The sequence below is a fragment of the Parasteatoda tepidariorum genome, chromosome 4 (assembly GCF_043381705.1).
Source record: "Parasteatoda tepidariorum isolate YZ-2023 chromosome 4, CAS_Ptep_4.0, whole genome shotgun sequence".
Taxonomy (NCBI): Eukaryota; Metazoa; Arthropoda; class Arachnida; order Araneae; family Theridiidae; genus Parasteatoda; species Parasteatoda tepidariorum.
Genome location: NC_092207.1, coordinates 34,153,848 through 34,179,476, shown reverse-complemented (window position 1 = coordinate 34,179,476; position 25,629 = coordinate 34,153,848). Strand labels below are relative to the sequence as shown.

At 28.2% G+C, this 25,629-nt stretch overlaps 1 protein-coding gene across 1 annotated transcript in view; it reads left to right on the top strand.

Annotated features, from left to right (window-relative positions):
• The window catches only part of LOC107436695 (serine-rich adhesin for platelets), a gene marked incomplete in the record, with an annotated part of 111,230 nt that overhangs the window by 42,252 nt on the left and 43,349 nt on the right, over window positions 1–25,629 (top strand). The window contains 4 exon segments of the mRNA XM_043057020.2: window positions 5,542–5,647; window positions 18,757–18,801; window positions 20,004–20,198; window positions 22,870–22,914. Coding sequence (XP_042912954.1) covers window positions 5,563–5,647; window positions 18,757–18,801; window positions 20,004–20,198; window positions 22,870–22,914 — 370 coding nt within the window.

Below are 25,629 nucleotides of genomic sequence, written 5' to 3'. Positions count from 1 at the left end.
AAGTTGATGGCCGAAGAAAAACAGCCTTTTTTCATTCAATATATTAGATTTTTTTTACGAAACTCAAATTTTAACTTACCCAGCTATTCTACAGTCCTCTAGGATAATATTCGATTTGAAAAAAAAACTTCAGCCAAAGACAGTGGTTCTTTTAAACTCAAAAAACGATATAGGGAATACCGGGCAATGACCGACACATCATTGCTTAATTAGGTTATTATACTATCGTGATTATTAAAAATGTATGCTTTTACATTTTAGAAAGCTAACTATAAAATAATATGAACCTAGTTGGAGCACCAAGTAATATCTTTCAACTAATACTAATAAATTACAATCATAATTATTAAAAGTGAGGGATAATCATGTTTCATACTTAGCAAGTTTCTTATTTGACATTACTTATTCGCAATCTAGTCAATGTGAGTAGTGTTAAATTATTTCATATTTTGATGGTCAATTTTTGGCATTGCATTTCCTGATTCGGCGGTAACACATAAAATATTAAAATGCAAATGTTTTAAAAAAAAGTAAATAACAACGATGAATAGCGAAAAGGAGATCGTTGTTGAGTTTTTATTTCGTTTTTATTCTTGAAAGAAACTTATTTAAGTATTCAAAGCTCATAACATTTTTCTTCTTCTTAAGATAACATTCGAAATATTTTTGGATACTTTTTCTTTCAGTTTTGATGTAAGTTGATGATGAAGGGTGCGTTCAACCTAACCTAGGTAACAACCACTCCCCTCCAAATAAGAGGGTATGGTCAAGTCACCCAGGAAGCCCTGAAATTTCTTTTTTTTTTCTCTTTGAAGACCCGGGATCGTTAACCTATGGTGACCTTCTTATGGGGGCAGAGGTTAAGGCCAGTAAAAAAGGAGTTTTTTTTTTCTGTTGGACGATGAAGTAGCCTAAAATACTATATACTTGACATACGAATGACTTGTGAAAAATAAATAAATAAAAAAGTCCAGACTTGTGGTTACAGTTTTTAGACGCGAAGATATAGTAGTGAGTTGTAGTCAGCAACCTATGGCCCGTTGACTTTATCTTTACGGAGTGCGGGAGTATAAATTAAAATTCTGATGCATAAAAAATGGTGAAGTAAATAATAAAAATATTTGTTTTAATTATCCTTATTTTATTGATGCTTTTTTGCTGACTTTGATGACTACGTAAAAAAAATTTTTAAGTAAATAATGACTGAACAAACACTACAATCAGTCAATGAATTCGTAATTTGAGAAAAAAAATATTTAAGTAAATAATGACTGAATTAACACTAAAATAAGTCCATAAATTCGTAATTTGTAAAAAAAAAATTTTTTACGTAAATAATGACTGAATTACACTAAAATCCCATAAATTCGTAATTTGTAAAGAAGAAAATGCTTAAGTAAATAATGACTGAATAAACACTAAAATCAGTCCATGAATTCGTAATTTAAAAAAAAAAATGAAATGATATGAAAGCAATATTTCATTGGTGATTTCTTATGTACTTTAGTAATAACATATTTATATAGCAAAAAGAAATATTAAAATAATTTAATTTCTTTTCAGCATTTTAATAATAGTATCGTTATCTAAAATAATTATGGCAATATTCGTTAAATATTTTTTTAAAAAAAATTAGTCTTCAGGGGCATAATTTGTAAAAGTTTATCGTTATAAAAAATAACATTATCAGAAATAAATTATTCTATTTCATAGTTTCGGATATTTTAATAATGGCATATTTAAGTTATACAAATGAAATGGAAAATAAATTGAATTAACTTAGAATTCATGTTAGAAAACAATCCACTTATAACATTTTGTAAATATTAAAAAAAAAAAGGAATTTATCTATTGGAAAAATATTTATATATTTTTTTAAAGAAAATTTTAAGCAATTTATTTAATTTAAATTTTAAAAATTTTATTTTTTCTTAATTTAAAAAAAATTTAAATTTTAAAATTTACAATTTTTTTAAAAATTTTATTAAATTTATCAATATTTTGATAGTCATTTTATTCGAATAATCAAAATACACTGTAAAATTTTTGTTTATTCTTAAGTAACAATATAATTTCTAATTACAGTAAGATAAATACATATAAGTAAAGTTACTTTTTCAATGCTATATAAAACAAGAATCATTTATTTAAGAGGTATCTATACAATATTTCGTAAAATAAAATTAGTTTTTTAATCACTTGATGATATGATTTAGACACAATATGAATTAGAACAAAATTGAAATGAATAGAAGTTAAATATTATAAAATTATTTTATACGATTGTTAGATTTATGTCAGTTTTATATGAGAACATAAATATCTTTATTATACAACTAAAAACAAACATGCATTTTATAACAACTTGAATAAAATAAAAAAAAGTAAATTTTTCTATGCAAATATGCAGTATACAATTTGCTATTCAAATTTGGTAACTGCATACACTAATTATCTCTTTCAAATTTTGAGAAAAATCAACAATCGTTCTAAAAGTTATCAAGCCAAATCTTAAAATATATCGTTTTAATCATTTATATCATTTTAAAAATATATCGTTTTAAAGTTATCATATTGTTGAACGATACAGCATCAGAAGTTAGTTAAAAACAAAAACGCATCGAAAAATGAAATAGAGATCTAAACAGATAAGTTTTTAAAATTTTAATGATTGTGTATGAAAAAGTTTATTTCGTACCAGACATTCTAATATATTTACGAACGAATTAACCAGTCTTATATTGCGTTTGTAGATTACAAGTATAGAATTTTAATTAACACCATGATTTAAAAAAAGGTAAATTTTCACCCCAATTATTTTAAATATATATTCACAAGTCCTACTCTTATGGATTAATCATTTAATAAAATAAATACCCACTTTAATCTATTTTTTTTTACTATTTGTTTCTTTAATAATCCCTTAAAATAAATGTTTACAGTTAAATTTTTAAAAAAAACTCATCTCGTAAATTTTTTATTCTCAGCAGCAAATGCTTCTCACGTTTCAAAGAAAATTGCTTATTTTTTTCTCCATCGCCTTCTAATTCTATAGCTTTTATTTTAAGAAAACATTTCTGTAATTCAACAGCGTTTCAGGGGTTAAGGTTATTATTTCGAAATAAGAAATTACATACGCTTTGTTATATGTTTTCATTTATATCATGAACTGACTTTTTCGTTCAGGCACGGGGTTTGGCTGGCGACCCTCTTCGTTTTAAGTGCCATATAATAGATAAGTAATCTTCGCATCGCCAAAGGGTAATAGAATGTTTCTAACGCTAAGAAAAATAATCAGTATTCCATTGTTTTTATGTCTTTTGAACAAGTTAACGTCTGTAAAAGAAAGTCATAAAATACTATTTTATCTCTTTATTCTATATCTCATACTAAACGAGAAATATTTTAATATAGTTTATTATTACATTTATATTTCAACACATCGAATTCAGTTTTATTTTTTATAGTCAATTTTAAAATGTTTTCGTGTTTTAACTACTAGTTTGTGCTAATTAGATTGTTTACTTTCTTAAAAGCGTAATTTTAGATTTTTTATATGTCAAAAATTAGTAATTTTTGCTCCTTAATTTGCTTGATATCAACTTTGATGAAATTACTTTTTACCAAAGTTATGGTGTTAATAAATAACTCCATCATAAAGATTATTTTTTTTGATAATCAACACAAATATTTCGGTGCAAATAAAAAACTCGAGGAAAGATAGGAATACTCGAGTTAAGTATTTTCTGTATTATACATATTATTCGACATATCGATTGTATGGGATATTTTTGATCTCGAAGATGTAAGGAATAGAATACCCATGAGAAGAGAAACTTATTAACGCGGGTATTAATTATACTTTCGATTATTAAAAAACGATGAATTAGTGAAATAATTTCTATTTGAAGATATAAAAACTAGAATACTTATGAGAGTATTAATTATACATTCCGCGATAAAATAGATACATTAAGAAAATATTTTCCATGAGAAGGCATTAAAAAATTTAATACACATGAGAAAAGTTACTAACAAGCATTTTAATTATAACTTCCACTATAAAACAGATAAATTAATAATATTTAGGCATTAAAAACATTCTACACGTTTTCTAGTTTTCCACTACAAAAATAAGTTTTTCCATAAATTAATTAAATATTTTTGATTTTAAAAATAATAAATAATACTATGAACGTGAAAAAAAAGTTAGTAACGCGTGTTTTAATTATATTTCTCACTACGAAACAAATATATTTCACTTTAAATTAATGAGGTACTTTTGACTCTGAGAATAATATGAACTACGGTGGATGCAAAGAAAATTAACAAGGCGTATGTGAATCATACTTTTACCCATATAAAAATTACTTTAACTAAAAATTATTGAAATACTTATGACTGTGAAAACATTTAGAAATACGCTCACTACGAGAAAAGTTAGTAACACTAATATTTTTTATACTTTTAACTGAAAAAAGATACTTTGCGTTATAATTAGTATACTTAATTTTGTACCTAAAGCGTTTTTAAATATTCTTAACATTACAGAATAAGATTTCTCTTATGTGTAACTTATTTTAGGGAAAAAAATAGTCCAAATTTTCCAATGTTTTGAAATTTACAGTTACCAGAATGAATAAATGACACGAAATTTTGCTGCAAGCTGTAAAAAGTTCCACATAAAATAACCGTGAAAAGTACTGGCGTCCTGAGTGTAGTATCCGTAAAGTATTTTCCTTTACAGTAATTCAGCGATTTTACAGCAAATATTACTGTAAAAATTACGCTATATCGGATTTTTTGTTCCGTAAGACTTTATGGTGAAATGCATTTATAGACTTTAAACAAATGGATTAATGGACTTCATGGTAAAAATGAACTTATTCTATGAGAAAATAAATTATTGCATGTTTTCCAGTGTTTTATAATTTACAGTATATGAGATTTTATCAGTATCATATTAGATATCAGGTATATCAGATTTTTTTTGTATCGTAAGACTTTATGGTAAAAAAGGACTTATAGATTTTAAACACGTACACGGACTTAAAACATGGATTTATGGTCTTTAAAAGTGAATTAATAGACTTTATGGTAAAGATGGATTTATTCTTTGCTAAAATAAATTAGTCCAGATTTTCCAGTGTATTACGATTTCCTGTTATATGATTGAACAACTAAAGCGAAAACATACTACTCACTGTAAATAAAACTCCTGACTAAATTACGAAAAAAGTACTGCCACCTTGAGTGCAGACTCCGTAGAATATCCGTATATTCATAAAATATATTCAATTACGGTGATTTTCCAGTAAATATTTTTGTATATAAAATCACGGTATATCAGATTTTTTTTTGTAAAACTTTATGGTAAAAATGGATTTTACGGAAAAAATTGCCCTGAAGTATGGATCGGAATTTTTAACAGTATATATCAACCAACTTGCCTTGTGTTCTTTGTGAAAGCAATGTAATTTTGTGTGATATTTTGTTATTGGCAAACAAATTTATTTGAATCTTTTTTTATTTTCATTGCAGACATCTTTTCGATTGCCCAGAATGGGCTATTTGCTGCCCAATAAAATGGGTCCTTTTCTGGCACTGGCAGTCACTTATATATTAGTCATCCAATCTACCAAAGCAGGTATGTTTTCTTTCATTCTTTTAATATTTTATCAATAATACTGTGGAACAAATTTTTTTCGCATTTATACAAATACATGATCTTCTCTAATTTTTTAAGTCTTATATCAGTTTTTCTCCTAAGTCTCCAGATTTTTTTAAATGCCATTTTTAATCGGCATTTGTCGAAATGTTTTGTTGAAATGTAGTTTAAATATACTGGTGTCACGTGAATGTTATGTTGAATTATCGGGATAAAAAGTGTATAGGAATCTATGCTCGGAAATGTCGTTGTACGTCACTAGGGGCCCTTCTCTATAATGACCTTTTCATTAGCACACGAATAAACAATTAATAATTAGAAAGCGCCCCTAGCTGCGTATGACGATATTTTGGACATGGATTCCTATACAATTTTAATTATGATGATATGCTCTAATTTTCCAAAAGTTTTGCGACTCCCTGTTGTACATAACGTTTTTAAACTTGCATATTCCAACAAAAAATGGACGAAAATTGTCATTTAAAAAATGCTGAGGTTCAGAGAGAGAAAATCGATTGCAAATTTGAAATCAGTGACGTGAAAATATTTTGGATCCGTTAAAAAATCGCATACAAAAGAAAACCACAAAAATATTTCACGGTTTATTTAATCAATTACTTATGATCAAAAGTTAAATTCTAAGCCTTTTTTTCTCAAAACTACATTAAAATTAAATGTGACATTGAATATCTTATTACCACATCTTACATATTTTCATCCATCAATCAACCATTACTACACTACAACAACTACGTGACAAGCAATCATTATAAACCATTTTTACATATTTTCAGTAACTAGTGGGCTTTGCCTTTTCCTAACTAACTCTTGTCTAACTCCAGAACTGCTTACGCATTTCTTTTCAGATATGTTGCACATTTACGGACATAAGAGAGCGGAGCTGTAGAATATCCTAATTTTTCTGCTCTCAGTTTTCACTAAGCAGAATTATGCAGGGAAAAGAAAAAACTTCTTGACATAGAATTACTCGAACACTAATGTCCACGCCGTTAACCTTTTCATACCCAACCAAATTGTTTCTGAAACATTTCTTTAAAATAAAGAATTTTGTCTAATTTTCTATGAGTTATAAGTATAAGAAAATCACAGAGTGCAAGTGGCGAAAGAAATTGAGGCTGTAAATTATAAAAAATTACGAATGTAATTTTCAGAAATTAATAATAATTTTATTATCATAAATTAATTTTATTTATTCATTATTTTGAAGTATAGATTTGATTCTGATCTTTTGCAAAGTTACGTCTAAACTTAAATTTACAATGATTTTTTTTTCCATTTGATTCAGATTTTTATTTTATATCGAAATTGCAATTAAAAATAAAGAAATTAAAAATAAAAATTAAAAATGAAGATGCATTTTATAAAAATTTTAACTTGAAAAAACGGCACAATATTAAAGAAATAAATGCAATTTTAATCTTGGACGCAAAACGTTGGACTAAATAATTATAAATAAATAAAATCATTGTATAGTTTTCATGTTGGAAGCAATTGTCAAAAAAATGGTGCCGTCATATTTTAAAGTTTTATTTCACTTCTTAAAAAAGATACTGTTAAAAGATTTTGATTAGTATTGTGAAAATTCAAAGAAGCACTTCAGTGAAAGAAGAAGCATTTTTTTTTGTTGTTAAACCAGCAGTCAGAAGGATTTGATAACACAAAAGCAAATAATTGACTAAATTGCTTAATATAATTTACTTAAAAATGAACAAAACAATATTGAAGTCACTATGAAGTGAGTATATATTTTCTAAATTAATCATCATTCTTTTATGCACTGCATTTTTTTATGATTGCATTTTTTTATGATTGTATTTTTTTATTTAGCAATTCATTTGCATTTCCTTTTTTGTTTTTGTTTGATAAAAACGATTTAATTTGATGTATAACAAAAGGTGTGACAAACACGCAGCCACCGGGCAAAAATGATGCCTGCCAATTAGTTAAAAATCAGACGCGAAGACTTTAATAGATTCAGAGGATTTTTTTTTTGTTAAATCATTCTTTCTCATTTTCTGATCACAATAAAATTATAGATTGTTGAGATTTTTATTATCATTATAGATTAATAAAATCGTAATTAGTTTTGTAGTATATAATCTATCGCTATTTAATAGCGTTCGCTATGTAATATTTTTTTAATGAATAGAGCGATTCTTAGCCGAACGTTGATTTTTAATCGAGTGAGTGGACAAAAAGAGAATGAAAAACGGTGGGTTAAAGAAACAGGGATGAGCACATAAAATCAGCGAATCAGAGAATCAGAGCAAATCAAGTGCGAAAGAAAATATGTGGTTTAAGTATTAAAATAGTCTGATATCTGATAGTCGAATATATCTGGAGATTGGTTTTGTCAGAATCTTTATAAATAAGTAGTAATGATTATTATTAAAATTAAAATTTTTATTATTTAAAATTTTAGTACTAAAAATTTTGATATTGCTATTACGTAATACTAAAATAAATTATTCGCTATTTAAAAACTCTATATTTTAAAGGATAGCAAATTCATTTTCTTGGATTTGTTAATATAACGGCTAATAAAATTATGACCTAAAATGAATCTTGAAATATCTTAAATATAGCTTTTTCCTCATTTTTAGGCACTTTATTTTTTAAGCATTATTTATTCTAACTTATTAGTTTCAGAGAAGTTAGGAAAACTCCTGTCGTCATAATATATGCCGAATAAGATGGTTAATTTTTTTAATTATGAATGATGCCATTGCACTTTATTAAAATTCTGAAGCAGTCAGGCAGAAGCAGCAATAAAAAACAATAAACAGGTTTCTTTGAAGTTCATTGAGATTAAGTTAATTACATTTTCTAAGAATTTTGTGAAGAAAGTAAAGAATAAACATTGTTTCTAATCACTCTACTGTTAGTTCGTAATAAAAAAGAAAATTGTTATTCTACGTGATGTAATAAGGGAAAGAGAAGAGATTTATTTTTGCTTCTTAATAGTTTTAGAAAATTAATAAAATTCCTTATAGTGATATGCGTTTGTGGTCAACAGTTTGTGAGTACTATCGCAAATATTTTCTAACAGTTAGCTCTAAAAATATTTAAATTTTTTTACCCATTGTACTTGAAAATGTAACAACTACATGTTACTTATGTGTAAATATAAACATTTTAAACTCTGTTTTAAAATGCAGTGATACGTAATCATCTATTTAATACCGCTTTTAAAATATTGCAACATTAACTTAACATCGTTTGTTCAATACGGATTTTGAAACAATTTTTACTTAACTAATTTTAATAGCATTTGTATGAGAGCATGCTTAAAAATAATTTCGCTACGAACTTAACAAGTTAGACACGGAGTAAAAAAATATTTTGTAAAATTACCGTACGATATAGTAAGAACATTTCTGGATCAAAAAAAAACTTTATTTCAATTAATAAAACCAAAATGTATAGTATATAAAAAAAAATTATTTTGGTACATTTGTCGTTCGTTTTTTTTTGAAATTTCGGTTTCCAAAATTATAGTTCTTATCACCAAACATTTAGTAAAAAATGCAAAACTGAAACGTAATTTTAGCCAAATCAATGGATTTCATGCCATGCTATAAGGTGTCATGACAAAATTACCAAATTTTACCATATTTATTAAATTTGATCTCAAATTATAAAGCAATATTTTATTGTTAATTTTCCCAAAATCATTACCAAAGCGCTTTGGTAAAAATTACCCATAGAGCCAGAAACATGGTAAATTTTACCATATTCCGGCATTTTTGAGCATACTTTTTTTTTTCTCAGGGTATGGACTTAGTTTTTAGGAAAAATTTAGAATCTCATTTCACAAAGGAAACAGGATCCTATTTTCAAAATTTAACAAATAATCAGGACCTTAAGCAAAGGTAAAAATAACACTTATAGTTATATTTTATATATTGTTTTCTCTGTATGTACAAATGTTCTTCGTCTGTACTTCTAAAATAAATGCTCTTCTTTATTAAAGTAACAGCACTTAACACCTCATTTCTCTATTCGAAGAAGAAATACTTTAAATTTCGTTAGACGATTATAATAATTCAATTGCTTGTTTCTGGAGTTAAAAAATTTCAAGAATGAAGAAAACGTTTTCAAATCATTTGTAAAATTGAATTCATTCGCAAATGAAACTCTTTACTTCTGCAATGTTTATATTGAAAATCGGTATTAAATTCCTTTTTTCCAAAAAAAAATCTACGAAATTTAAAATTCTTTTTGCTTTTAAAAGGAAACGCTGAATGATAGGCAATCGTTTTAATTAATAATAAGCACCTAAGAGAATTTTTTTTAAAAAAATTCTTATATTTGATATTTTTACAGTTATTTTTAACTGTTACTTTTTGAGGAAGCAACGGAAAAGTAACTGTTAAACTATCCCCAATTAACCACGTGCATGCATGCGACAGTCATATTCACCTTTACTTCGGAATAAAAGAAACGATTTTATTCCGTAAGATACCTATTATGACAGCCACGGTTCACGCATGTGCTATCCTTGTCACTAATGCTCCCATTTCCTTTTACAAAATATTTATTTGAAACTGTACCCTGCAATTTTCTATACATTCTTTGACTTCACACTTAAAAAGTTCGTCATTTTCAACGGATGCCAGAAATATTTTTGCAGACGATAATGATTTCTTCATTTCAGCTCTTATGAATGAAAAAAAAAATGTGCGTAGTAAAAAAATTCATCGTTTGGAAAAAAGAGAATGTTTCTTGGGAATGTTGCTCTCCGATATTTAAATACGGATGAATGGTTTTTGACACTTTTTCACACGTTACTTTGAAAGAAAGCTGTCACTATTGTAGGCGGAAGTCATTTAACTATTCATTTTGAATAATGATGTTTAGAATAAACTTACTCATTCATAAATTGCAGTAACAGGAGTGGAAAAAAATAGCTTTTTTCTTGGTTCAAATTATCTTCTACTTTCTTGACTGCCGCTCTGGAAAAAGTTTAGAATTATATTTTCTTATTAATACTTTGGCAACAGTTGTTAAACTTCTGACTTGTAAACAGAAAATTATATTTTCAGCAAAAAAAATAATAATGACAGGACTTTTAAAAATATTGTATGCGTCAGTGGAAAAATTCCGCAGGTCATTGTCCGGTAAATATGTGATATACTTGGATCTTCTTTGAATTTTTACTCAGTAACTACTAATTAAAAATTAAAGCTTTTTCAACCTATCACACTGTTCCAATGGCGATCATTCTAATTTAAAGAAACTGATAAAGTAAATAATCCGTTTGTAATATCATATTTGAGCAATCAATGACTTATATTTTATATAAATTATACACTAATAAACAACATATCACTAATATATATATATATATATATATATATATATAATATAAAAAATCAGAAAAATGTATAATAATATATTTTTCTGAATGTAGCAAATTTATTTATTGCTCATAATATTATACTTTTAAATTAGTATTTTTTAATCTGTTTTATAGTGGTTTTGAAATGATAGTCAAATTGTTACAGTAAATTAGTTGCTGTTTGAAATTATTAGTTTGTTCTAGAATACCAAGAAAAATTTTTAGCAATTAAATGAGTAAATACTACTACTTTGTAACAAATGTAAGCATAATATAATGACTTTTAACAAGAGGAATTTTAAACTTTTTGAGCTCTTTGAATAATGATATTTAAAGCCATTAAATGTTACTTTTAACAGAAATCTTTCATTCAATCAATTTCTTCATTTATTTTCAGTTAAAATCTTTTATTTAAAAGATGTCAAAATATTATGAACGTTTTATTTGGAACAAAGAAGTTTGAAAAAACTTTGATCTAATTATACCTAACAATGTTAGTTTCAAACACCTTAGATCTACTGATTTAACAGAGATAAATTAATACAACTTAGCTGTAGCAGTTTTGAGCATGTAAATATGTTTAAATTTATATTTGAATAGTCTTATATGCATTAAGCAGTTTTTTTTTCTTAAAATAAACATTGTTTGAAAAACTTTTGCGCCATTATTAATAACTAAGTTCATTTGAAGCAACTTAGATCAAATTAACTTTAACGAAGATTGTTTGAAACAATATTGATATAATTGCTTTATAACAAATAATATTTGAAGCATTTTAGATATTGCTTTAAACAAACATTGCTTAAAACAACTTGTATGTTATTAGTTTTTAACAAAAATGTCTTCATACAACTTAGAACTAATAGCCTTTAGTAAAAAGTGTTTCAAACAACTTATTAATTCTAATTGAGTTTAGCATAGTTTGTTAGAAACAAATCTATAATTATTTCAAGCTAATATTTTTTTTTATATTTGTTTGCTTATTATTATAAAAACTTTGAAAATTTGTCCTAAAAAAGTTTTGCATTTTAACATTTAATAATATTGTTTAAAAAATCTACGTAAAACAATACTTTCAAATTTTGAAATCAAGAACAAAGCGATATATTTCCAATTTCATTGTATCGAAAAAAAAACATTCTCAGTTATTTACACTATAAATAAAATATAATTTTAGATTAGTGAATTCTGTAAAAAGAAATTGTTGCTGGTTTAAAACTTATATCGTGCTATACTTTTTATCTACTTTTGTTTATGAAACAAAGGACAAATTATTAATTTCTCATTTTTATTCAATGCTTACTTGTTGTACCTTACCATATCTTTTTTAAACAGTGTGCTTTGTTACACTTTAATTGAAAAAAAAACATTACCCATATTTTTTTTCACCATTATTATATGTCTATAACTTTTTATATAAGCATAAAGCTTCCCATTTAATAGCAATTTCTTTCCTTGGAAAAGAAACTTCACAGTTACATTGTAAAAACATTCTGGACCAATTAACTGCAAAAATTACTGGCATCCTGAGTGAAACACCCGTGATATAAATTTGTACTGTAAAATTTTATACCGTAATTTTTACAGTAATATTTATTGAATTACAATGATTCCGAGATTTTACAGTAAGTATTACAGTTAAAATTACGGTATATGAGATTTTTTTTGTTCCATGAAATTTTAAGAAAAAAGTGGATTTTACGGTAAAAAGTAGCTGCACTTAGGGTGCACCATTTTTGTTCAGCAATTTGATCCGGAATTTTTTACAGTGTACCACGTGAAATTAGGAAATTTATTTTTTAAGAGAATTAATGTTTCTTTTTAATTTATGTTTCCCGTTTCAGAAAAAAAAATAACCTCAGGTTTATTGTGAAGACCAGGCACTGCGTCTTTTTATGACTTTTGACCGCTTGAGGTCACGTGAGTACAGGAAAAAAAAAGTTCTTAAACAAATTTGAATGCCTCTCCTTTATTGCGCGATCGTAAAAATTCTATTTCTTTCTCATTCCAGAAAGCCTTAAAAAGCTTTAAAGCTTAATTTATGAAGCAGTTTACACACTGATTGAAAGTATACGACAAGCAGTATCAATGCAGCATGCAAATAAAACGTAAATAGCATTAGTTTTTGCTTTTGTCTATACAGGTGGAAAGTTCAATATTTTGACAGGAAGGAGAATATTTATTTATTCTTTTTTTAAAAAAAGGAAGAATTTTAATGTGTTACGAACATGATCCTATGGTAAACTCATCATAAATTCGTCTCACTTGTCTGCGAAAGTCAGTATTACGTTTTTACCAGCTATAACATTCCCATATGATGGTTGCACGATGATAGCTGCCAACTTTATAATTTACCGCATTTTGTTAAAACCGCTTATTATGTGACTATTTGTTAATATTGGTACAATCTTGAAATCAAAATTTTGACCACTTACCTTTGACCATTGCATAAATTCGTCTCAATTGTTTGCAAAAGTCAGTATTACCTTTTTACCACCTATGACATTCCCATGTTATTTTGCACAATGATAGTTGCCAGCTTTATAATTTACCTCATTTTGTTAAAGCCGCTTATTATGTGACTATTTGTTAATAATGGTACCAATCTTGAAATCAAAAGTTTGACCACTGCATAAATTCCTGCGAAAGTCAGCATTACCTTTTTACCACCTATGACATTCCCATGTTATTTTGCACGATGATAGTTGTCAGCTTTATAATTTACCGCATTTTGTTAAAACCGCTTATTATGTCACTATTTGTTAATAAAGGTACCAATCTTGAAATCAAAATTTTGACCACTTATCTTTGACCACTGCATAAATTCGCCTCAGCTGTGTGCGAAAGTCAGAATTACGTTTTTACCACCTATGACATTCCCATGTTATTTTGCACGATTGTAGTTGCCAGCTTTATAATTTACCGTATTTCGTTTAACTCGCTTATTATGTGACTATTTGTTAGTAAAGATTCCTATCTTGAAATCAAAAGTTTGACCACTTACCGACTACCTAGATTGGTCAAACTTCAACTGGAACTCATTATCTGATTACAGTATAAGTTTCAATCATTTTAGGGCGAATAAAAGCAGAGTCTATCGTCATTGTTATAGTTGAATTAAATATTGCGTGGCAAATCAAGCTCTTGACTACTTTCTGACATAAACAAACACAAAAACGTACTAATTAATTGGTGAGCGGGAAATCTAGAGCAGGATTAAAAAGACATAGTAATTTACCATTTCATAATTAGGACATAGTAATTTACCAAGACATAGTAATACCATAGTAATTTACCATAGGACATAGTAATTTACCATAGTAATTAAGACATAGTAATTTACCAAGATTTCTAAATTTTGCAAGCGAAAAGAAATTTCATGCAAAAATGCATGCTACCTTTTCCACTTGTAAAAGGCATGAAATAAAACACTTCTGTAGAAAGGAAGAAAGCTTGGAAATTGAAGGGTTTGTCCGGCGCGTTTTTTACATTTAGAAAACTAGCTGTAGAGAGTTTTAATTGCATATTTAAATATTACGCATATAAAACTCTTACTAATATTATAAAAAATAATTTGTACAAGTTTCTTTCACGATATTCGCCATAATGCGTGAGATTAATCTTCGGCATTTTCGAATGTTACAAATCTTAAGATTATACCTTAAAGCGCTTTAGTTCAGCGTTAGAATTACTGACTTCCTGACCCTTAGCACAGTGATTTATGTATCAATGATTGGTAAGATCTAATACCGGAAAATTTGTAGAAGTTATGGAGGGCGGATCTGGAGAAATGATATTATGTTGCTCATTTTGCCGCGAGAAATCTTAACGACCTCTGCCGCAGTTCAACGTCCTCGCATTCTAAACATAACGAAAAGAAAAAAAATAGATACCTAATTTCGAGGTAAAAAAAATAAGAATGTAATCTACACAGTTTCAATTCAAGTTCAATGTCACCCATACTAGGTATTAATGTTCCAGAAAAAAAAGGAAGTTTGGAATGTTATTATTCCATTGAGAGAGTTTAGAGAAAAGATTTACGGTTGAAAACAACAAGATCGATAGGTTCGGACCCGGGCTATTAGGCGAGATTCAACGCCATGAGATGGCATGATGCAATTCGACGGTGATTATAGGTATTACAAACTACAAAGTATCAGGCGATGCTCAATCCTGACGATTCGTTGCAAGCAGGAAGGGTGACTGTTTATTGACACAAAGTGAGCCTTAGTAAGGGTTAAACGAGGTTTAATTTGTGAAACCTGGTTGCTTGGTGTAGTTTGAACTTTTTTATTCTTTATTTTGTGTAAAATGTGTGTTGTGTGTAATGATTCGGGTCTGATTAAAACAGAATTGCACTAAATAAAAAAGTCTATATCGAATTACGGAAAAACGTAATGGCATTTTGCGAGCAGCATCCGTACAAACTGTATACCGTAATTTTTACAGTAATATATATATATAAGAACAGATTATGTAATTAACAAAAACAAATGATGGTTTCGGTATAACAAGCGCAATCAAGAGTGCGGAAAAAAAACTTCAGGAATACGTTATTTCAATATAAAATAAATTAGAAAATCATGTAAGCATGAATAATGTATAGTTAACAGAAACAAGCCATGGTTTTCGTATAACTACAAGTACCATCATTAGTGCTAAAAACCAGTGCAGGAATAAGTTACTTCAATATTAAGTAAAATGGAAGAAAAAAAGTTTAAGCACATAATTGAGGTCTTATAGTATTAGTTGTAGCGCTTAGCGCTCACAGGATTAAGTATTGGGAGAAGTTGACCTTCTGGACTTTTTGATAGAATACCTCAATGGAGAGGAAAACCCTGAAAACTTCTCCAGGTTAGCATGACTGGAAGATGACTTTTTTTTCTTCTTTCCTCCAATCCCTGAGCATGTACCTAGGTCATACAAAACCCTTAACCATATAGCCCAGGACTTGGCCTGACTGGAAGGGGACTCTAACCCATGATCTGTCTTCCTCTGAGGATATTTTGCGTCAGCACTGTGGTCAGTGCGAGCCAAGTACAGAATTCCTATCAACCAGCCAGTTCATATTTTATATTTTATAACCATCGTTGAACAACCGACCCAATTTTATGGGTTTACGACTGCTAACATTCAACTCCGTAGCCTTGTAATTTTGAACGCAATCCAGAAGACAAGGGAACTCCTGGAGCGAGTATTGGGAGAAATTTGTCATCGTGGAGGAACTAACTCGGAATGGAACTAACCCGCATTTGCCTTACATGGAGAGGAAGACCACGAGAACCTCCCACGGTTAGCCTGACTGTAAGGGAACTCTAACCCATGATCCGTCTACCACTGAGGATATTTCACATCAGCACTGTGGTAACTGCAAACCGGATGCGGAATTCGTATCGACAGGGATTCGAACCCGGTTCGCCTCACTGGAAGGCGAGCGCTCTATCTCCTGAGCCATCGCGGCTCAACCAGCCAGTTAAAAGAAACAGACGATTGTTTTGGTACAGCTACAAGTACAATCACTAGTGATGAAAAAAAGTACAAAATTCATTATTTTAAATTGTGATGCATGAAAGTTTTTTAGCTTCACATGCGACAAAAAATATTGTCTTAAAATGTAAAAAATCTGTTCAAAAATATTGTGAAATAGAAATTAAAATAGAAGTTTAATGTGTAACAAGGTTTCCCTTCAAAACTAGATAGCAAAGTGAAAAGTTTTTCCAATAGATAGCTCAACTCAAATCAGTATTACTATATAACTAAGAATAATAAACGTGTTTATAATTTTTAGTTACATCGAAACACTGATTTAAGTTATCTATAATTAATTCAAAAATCGGTCTTTGAAAACACACCTGTTTCATTCATAGATCCCTTCCCACAGACAAAAGTTATTGCAATGTTGATTTGAAATTAAGTGATGACACATAATTGGTCACGTCTTAATTTTATCATCATCGACTCAATTAGTCACTACCGATAAAAAGAAACAAACTGAAATTACAGAGTCAAGGTTTTGACCACGTGTGGCGGTCAAAGATCACGTGTGTGTGTTTTATTTTCTTTCTCAATACAATATCAACAATGTTTCTTTGAAAAAAAAGCTTGACTGGGGAAAGCAATAAAGGGTCTTTTTGACTTTTTTTTTATGCAAAACTATTAACTATGTCAAGGTTAAGGAGGTCAACCTACAAGCTCCGAACTTGATGAGTTTGTGTTAGCTTTAAGCATAAAAGTTAATGATGATCTTAAATTATAAAGGGTCAATAACATTTGACTGGGAGGGTTGAAATTATAAAAAGATGAGCTTTATATCCTTTATCATTGTCTTTCACGATCTATTGTGTCTAATTTTGTATGAAAATTATGCCTTTCACTTTCAAATTCAAATGCTATTAAACGTTAATTTTCGTGCGATTAGGAGGTAGTTTTTCCTTTCCCTCACAGAGAAAAGAAAATTACGTTAATTCATTTTTAGTTGAGGAGATTTCTTAAGTAGTTAATTATTTTCAAAGGTAGTTAATAGTTTTTTTATAATTTTATTGTAAAGTTATTTCGCATCGTGATACTTTGTATTTCTTTTTATGCATTAATTCATAGTTTTTGGGGGGGGGCATTAAGACATTATTTTGCAGATGAATGGAATTAAAGAAACAAATAGAACTGTTATTGCGTTTTATAAAGTAAATAAAGTTATTTGTTTTACCCAATTTATCACTCATTATACAATTAGTCGTTTTTTTCTCACTCTGTAATTAATTTATTGCATTCATGAACTCAAATAGATAATTTTCTCTTTCACTGATTTCACCATTTAACCCATACATAAAATAATAACTCTTATTGTCTTCCTCATTCATTAAATTAATCAATAATCTTACTCATTCAATACTTTAATCTTAATAATTCATTTTCTCATTAGTTTATTTTCTTCATTATCATTTAATGTAATTGTCTTGCTCCTATTTATTTATTATTCCTTCGCTCATTTTTTTATTCCTTTAATTAATCAAAAATTAAATTTATCTCACCTTTATTCTAAAAATCAGTCTATAACTCAGTTAACTTACTCATTTATTCATACTTCATTAATTTAACGTTAAGTTTAAACACTTATTCATTTTTATTTCTTATCTTCTTCTTTTAATTTCGAGCCTACCAGACGTGATATAGTTTCTTTTTTTTTAAATTAAACAAAATCTTATGCGTACAAAATATCTCACGTTGAAATGCAGTAAATAGAAATCGTATTTTTGTATTATTTTTCACGTTACACTGTAAATTCCAGTACTCGAGGTGCCAGTAATTTTTACTGTAAAATACATTTTTATCGTAAAATTTTACAGAACGAAAAGTTTGATGTACTGTATTTCTTTTATGTAATATTTACTGTAAAATCACTGAATCATGTTAATTGAATAAATATTACTATAAAAATTTTACGGATTCAGCACTCAAGGCGCCAGTATATATATATATATGNACAAAAATGTCAGTTAATAACATCATCATATATATATATATAATTTTTTTTTTCGTGATTTGATCAGGAACTTTTTACAATTTAAGAGTTTTTTCGAAACTAGTTTTTAGATAAATCACAAAAAATTCATCAAGAATTGAATGTATAATAATTTAAATCAACTAGCAACAAACAATCATTTTAAATTTATATTGCTTTAGGGACTTTTTGTTTGTAGTAATGTACTGAAATTTTTTTTCCTTGCAGCACCATATGAGGAAGTTCCTGTCAATTTAAGCCATAGTGATAGAGGTAAGCTTTTTGCAATCATTTTCTTACATAAGTCAAAGGACAACAAAATAGCTAATAATTCAATCAAAATTGAAATAGGTTTTAAGCAAAATGGTTTATCAATTAGGAAAGGATCACTTCTTTATCATTTATTGGGTAACAAAACTAAAAAAGAGTTTTAAAATTTTTAATTAAAAATGATTAATGATGGTTTCAATTCATGTCCAAAATAATTTTACTTCTTTAAAAAATTAGAAATGAACTTGAATGAAAAAAAAGTGCACAATTTTAAAAAGTGAAAAATCTCTTTATACTAAACAAGCACATACAATTATTTTCTCTCTATAGACAAATAATTGTACGTGCATGTTAGAGACAATTAGAGAGAAAGCTAATTTAATAGTAAACTAATTAAACTATTCACTTACGAAGATTTCAATATTTATCACGACGATGTGGTACTAGATACTTTAATGATGAATTTGCAATTAAATAGAGTGCAAATTGTAGTGATTATATAAGTAATTATTGGTAGGAAAAATAAATCCAATCTTTCTCTTCTAAAAGAGTTGAATTTAGTTCAATATGATTCCCGAAAACCAAAATTCTAATATTAAATATAAGAAAACTTTTCGTATGAACCGAGGATCCGAAAATTAAAATTATATAAAAATTATATTCGCTTAAAAAGTTCTAGAGACGTGGTGAAATATACAGGAAATAAAGTTAACATTAAGGAGTCCAAACTTTGGATCGTTCTCCTTACCAAACTATGGGGACCCTATTTCCCAGATTCCGGCTAACCCCTATACCTTATGGGTCAGAATTCTGAATTTTTGAATTCGCCTACTGTATACTATATTCTTAATGTCAGTTTTATGACAGATTAATTATGGGTACATCCATATCAGAACATTTATTCTATATCTGTATAGTTTAAGTTTTAAAAACAAATGTTTTTTTTTATTTCCAATGAGCTGCACAATCAGTCTTCCCGATGAGCAGATCTAGTGCGTTCTCCTAGGTGGTATCCACTCTTTCAGGACCACCACAATGGGTGAGATACCGATGGCCAAGTTAATTTTGACGTCTAGTTTCTGCCACACTAGATGGCAGCACCGAGACTCTATTTGGATGCTTAAGTGCTTAAAAACTAATGCAGTAGTAACAAATAATGTAAATTAAATGCAGTTAAAATAATAACTATTGTTTTTAATTTCCAGGCTGTTATTATATGAATAAGCTATATCCAAGTGGAGAAGAAATAATGACAAACGAGCCATGTCTGAATTGCACGTGCCTAGGAAATACGCTAATGTGCTATCTAAGGATATGCCCCTACGTCAAACCACTAGGAGAAGACTGTAGAATGGAGAGGCACGTAGGCGAATGTTGCCCACAATTTTGGTGCCCTGAAGGTAAGGTTAAAACTTGCTATGTACTATGTACTCTGCTGTTATTACTTTGTTTTTATCACTAATATTACTTTGATATCACAACTGTTAGTACTTTTTTTGATTTGATATTACTACGGCTACTACTTTGTCATCACTGTTAACACTGTTTCATATTATTACTACTGGTCCCTTGTTGTTTTATTGAAACTAGCATTTTTTACTTTGATATTATATACCATTGAACGTAAGTTTGTTATAACTTTACAATACTGACACATAAATTTTAAAAAAATCCCATTATCCTATATCTTGAGCCAATTTGTATTAAAAACTCATTCCAAATCAATGCAAGATTTACAGTTTAAACGTTAATTTGTATTATTAACTCTCACAATCATTAAACTGTGAGACTAAATAACGTATGATTTGTATTTCCTCATACACGAAACAAAATAAAGCATACACGGTTAAAAAAATTAGCGTAAAAAGTACCGGCACTGAAAGTACCGTAAAATCCATACCATAACCATTTACCGGACATTTAAATTGTAAAATGTTACGAAACAAAAAAGAAATCTGATGTACCATAGTTATTATACAGTAATATTTACTGTAAAATCCCTTGTTTGTTGCAATTAAATAAATATTACTGTAAAAATACGGTAATATTTACCGTAATTTTTACAGTAATATTGACTGTAATAAAACAGAATTGATGTAATTAAATAAATATCACTGTAAAAATTACGGTACAAAATTTGACGATAAAATGGATTTTACGGAGGCTGCACTCAGGTTGCCAGTACTTTTTACCGTAATTGGATCCTGAATTTTTTTTACAGTTTAGACTTTAAGACTGATTTACTCAAATTCACAAAAATGTCAGTTAATAACATCATCAACACAGTTTTGAAGCAGAACTGCTTTTCAATAACAATTTATATTCACTTTAGAGTTTGAGCTATTTTCTCGTTTTCGTAAACAGTAAAAAAATTCCATCAACACCGTTCACTTGCATAATTATATGAAAATATCGACAGCATTATTTCGAAGAAAAAGAAATCTCAGGGCTGTTATTTTTATATTCATCTCGAAAGGTAATTACATAGACATGCTGAATGCTTGCCGTGTCAGTTTGAATTCTGGGATTTAGTTGTATCTAAAGCCTGCCCCACCGAGGGAAGTAAGTGTGACTGATCACTTTGTTTATGCACAACAAACTGTAATTCAAGTGCACTAACTTCATATTTTTGGTTTATTCAAAAACAGATTATAGTTTCTCATTTCTGAGAATTCTCACTCAAATGTGCTCTTCTAAAACTAGTTTCTTTGATTGACAAGCAGTATTACCTATTTTAACTTTTTTTTTAAAAAAAAAGCTATTAAACAAAGCAAAAAATTAACAGTTGGCAATAGTTTCAGCACAACCTCGAGGCTAGGTAATTGCAATTGCTGTATACTCGGTTTTAGAAATAGTGGTACGTTTTCAATTTGCTGCAATCTTAATGAGGGACAGACGTACATCATATTACCTTACCAATTATTTCTTCTTTAACTTCGTAACGAAAAATTAGGAGTAATCTTGAACAAGGTAAAAGTTTTTGAAAAAGGTACACTTATATTTATTTCTAATTTTTCTCAAAACAAATAGCTTTTGAAAATATTAGGTCAGCAACTAAATTCCCGACTTTTTTTAAAAATTTTAACATTTTGCATGTCATTAAATGTTTTTCGCCTAATTTTTCAGATCATTTAAAAGTAGATGTCTTGTTTAACCGAAATCTATATTTTTGTTTGTTTGTTCGAGTTAATTTATGTTGTTTTTCAGAACATTGAAATGGAGTGTCTTGTTGTGAAACGGGACATTTTCGACACCTCCTTCTCTTTGCTCTAAAACAAAGTTCTATGGTCGCAAAAGCTGCTGGTGACATTTGTGTATATCCATTGTCGAAAGAACCTCTCGTAATTTCCATGCCAAGTTTAAAAATGGAAGTTTGACCTCAAAAGACGCATCTTATTTTGACTTTCAGCAGTAGCGCAACTGCCCCCCCCCCAGCTAGTTACACCACTGCTGAAAGCTAAAGCATGATGCAAAAAGAGACGTGCCCCGGGCGCAGCTGTAGTTGCGCGCCAAATTCAGGAAAAATGAATTCTAGAATAAAATATTTTTCTTCATATGAAACTTATGGGAAGGCAACTTATGATTTGTTTTTCAGATTTACTTAAAAATTGAAATGAATGGCTATTAATATTATACAATAGTTTGCTCTGCACGTAGGCTTTCTTTTTAAAAATTATTTTTGACAAATCGGGACATATTGAATAAAAAATAAAAATGCTTATCAATTAATCGATCAAAAACATCTGAGTGTAACAGAAACTACATTAATAACATACTCTTTTGATTTTTAAAAAGAAATTGAATTAAAATTTATGAATTTAACGCAAAAACTGAGGTTGCCCCAGGCGCTTTAAATCCTAGCTACGCCTCTAGCTTTCATTTGAGGTCGATGAAGAACGATTAAACCTACTTTTGCTCGAAATTCAAATGCAAATAGCACGAAAACTAGTGGAGAAAATTGAATGCTTTAAGCTTTAAAGTTCTTCTTTAATTGTCAACTCAATATTTAAATGATTCGATCTTCTTAGAATATTATATAACTTCCTTGTAACAATTCCTTTTTCTTTACAGTTTCTTCTCGAAATACAACGGAAAAACCAGACGAAGGCACTAAAGGTAAATAATATTTATTTCAATGAATACAATCACGTAACAAAAAATACTAACTTCTTACCAAGTCTGCTAACAATCTAGTTGTTTTTTTGACATTGGAACTGTGAGAAAAATAAAACACAGATCTGGAGATAGAAACTTGTAATATAAATACTCAGATTTAAATATATATTAAAGAGAAAAAAAACTCTCCGTTTTGACTACTAACCGACTGTTGGGGCATCAAGGTAAAAGTGTTTTGCATAATATTCCATTGTCGCGAACATTCTCGTCGAAGAATAATTGCTCTGAACACAACTTTCAAAACGGTATTTTACCTTCAACTGATAGAAAAAGAACGTTTTCAAAAAAACAACAAATGAGTGGATAGGAGCAGGTGATGATTTTTGTTTCGTTTAATATGCATGCAAAAAAAGAACGATTTATATGGTGTGTTTTGTGAAAATGGCAGATTCGAAATTATTTTTAACGGGCCGCATTATGCAATTTCCTTTCTTCTTCTTTTTCAAGAAAGAGAATATTTGCTTGTTTTTATGACTAGGAATTTTATGATTATTATTCAGAAATTGTAACACATTCAGTTATTTTTTTTTCCGCAATATGAAATGCATTGACTAAAAAACTAAAAATTCTTTTATTCCTCTTTTTTTTTTAAAAAAAAATCTCCTATTTGTTAACATAAATTCCTAAGAGATATAGCATTTAGAAACACTTTCCCTCTTTCTGTAGAACAATATGCTAAACGCAACATTTAATGTTATTATAATCAGCTAATTACTGTTGTTTAAGGCCTGCAAGGCCATTATCTACAAATTAAATATTTATTTTTCCAATGGCATATTAAATGTTATGTAATAAATTTACAAATAAAATAAATTTTTACTATTTACAAATAAATATATCTAAAATATAAGGGCAAATTAATCCGGTACCCCACTATAATAATGATACAACGATACAGATAATAGGAGACAATAATCTCTAATAGACTGCGATAGACTCTAATAGAATTCATTAAATTCTATTATATGATATGATGATCTTTTTTACATGCATTAACTGTGCTTTCAAACTATTAATATGATTAAATGAAACTAAATCCGTCTAGAACATGCACTTTTATTGTTATAATTATAAAAGAACAGCACATTTTTTTTCTATTTAAATTTGGAAATAATTAGATAAAATGCGTATTTAACATATAAAAATTTGCATATATTAAGCAGATTTTTTTTTAAATTGTACTTTTTTGGTACGCTTTGCCGGGCACGAGGGAAAAGTTGACAAAAAATATAGAACTTCGTCACCTTTTTTTTAATGTTTTTTTTATTTTATTTATTTTTTAAACAGATAAACATTAAATAAAATGAAAAAAATGAAAAAAAAAGTTAAGGAAAAAATTTATTAACCGAAAAGTAGCAAAAAGGATTTGCAAAAAAAAAACAAGAAAAGAAAGGAGAGAAAAACTGTGATACATATCTTCAAATACATGTTTTGAAGAAAAGAAATAACTACAAAAAATTACTATTTTTTTCTACTTCATTTAATTTAAAGCAATATTTTTAATAAAAAAAATCTTTCTATGCCAATTACTATTCATCTCTGTACTGATTGTAATATGAACAATTTAAGCAGATGATAACGATTTTTGATGAATAATTTTCTACTTAAAAACAGAGACATAATTGAATAGCCATCGGAGGATGAAATCAAATACGTCAACATGTAAAATCATTGTTCTAAACGAGTTCGTCTCATGATGTTAACAAACTACAGTTATGTTCAAACTAAAATGATCAGCCAATTGTGTTCCCAAATGCTTCATGCTACTCTGAATTCATTTATCTTGTAATTCTTTATCGCTGATGATAATTTTCATGGTTGAAAAAAAATCATAGTTCTTTTTAAATGCTTTAAAATATTCACATTTATTTTAATGGAAAGGTTAATTACAAATAAAAGACAAATTTATAAGTAAATAGAGTGGTGTCAATCTATTTATTTATAGATAAATTATTAAGCACTAAAGAAATTGACAATTTAATATGTTTCTTTGTTTTTTTATCACTATTAACATATTATTTAGTATCTATGTTATCGGCAAAGTATGAAACGTCAGCATTCTATAAAATGCCTAGGCATTGTATATAATGCCGGATGTTTTCAGGTAAGGTATGAAATATGAGAAGTATTACATACTTTCCCTAGGTATTGTATATAATACCTAGTCATTCTGTAGAATGACAAATGCTATTTAGGCAAAGTATGGAGAAAACGTCCTGATGAGGTTATTATGTAAGTGATGTGCATCCCTCAAAAATAAAAATTTTATTCTGAAAAAATAATGAGAGTGCCATTAAAAAAATTTTATTCAAAATGCGTAAGGAAAAATGAAAGCTGTACAAAACATAATTTATGCCTTTCTTATTAAGGGAAACAAAATTTTCGTATAAAAAGCTCACATTTAAGTCACAATTATTTTCAGTTTAAAAACAAATATTGTACAAAATATCCATTTCATCATTTCATCACCATGGCCACAGAAGATTTTCTACTTTGCCGGTTTCTAATTTGGCATTCTATAGAATGCCTAGGAAATGTGTGAAGTATAAATCATTTCATACATTGCGGCTAGTTTTAGTGATTAAATACAATGCCTAGGCATTCTATAGAATGCCGGATTTCAAACTTTACCGGTAGCATATATATATATATATA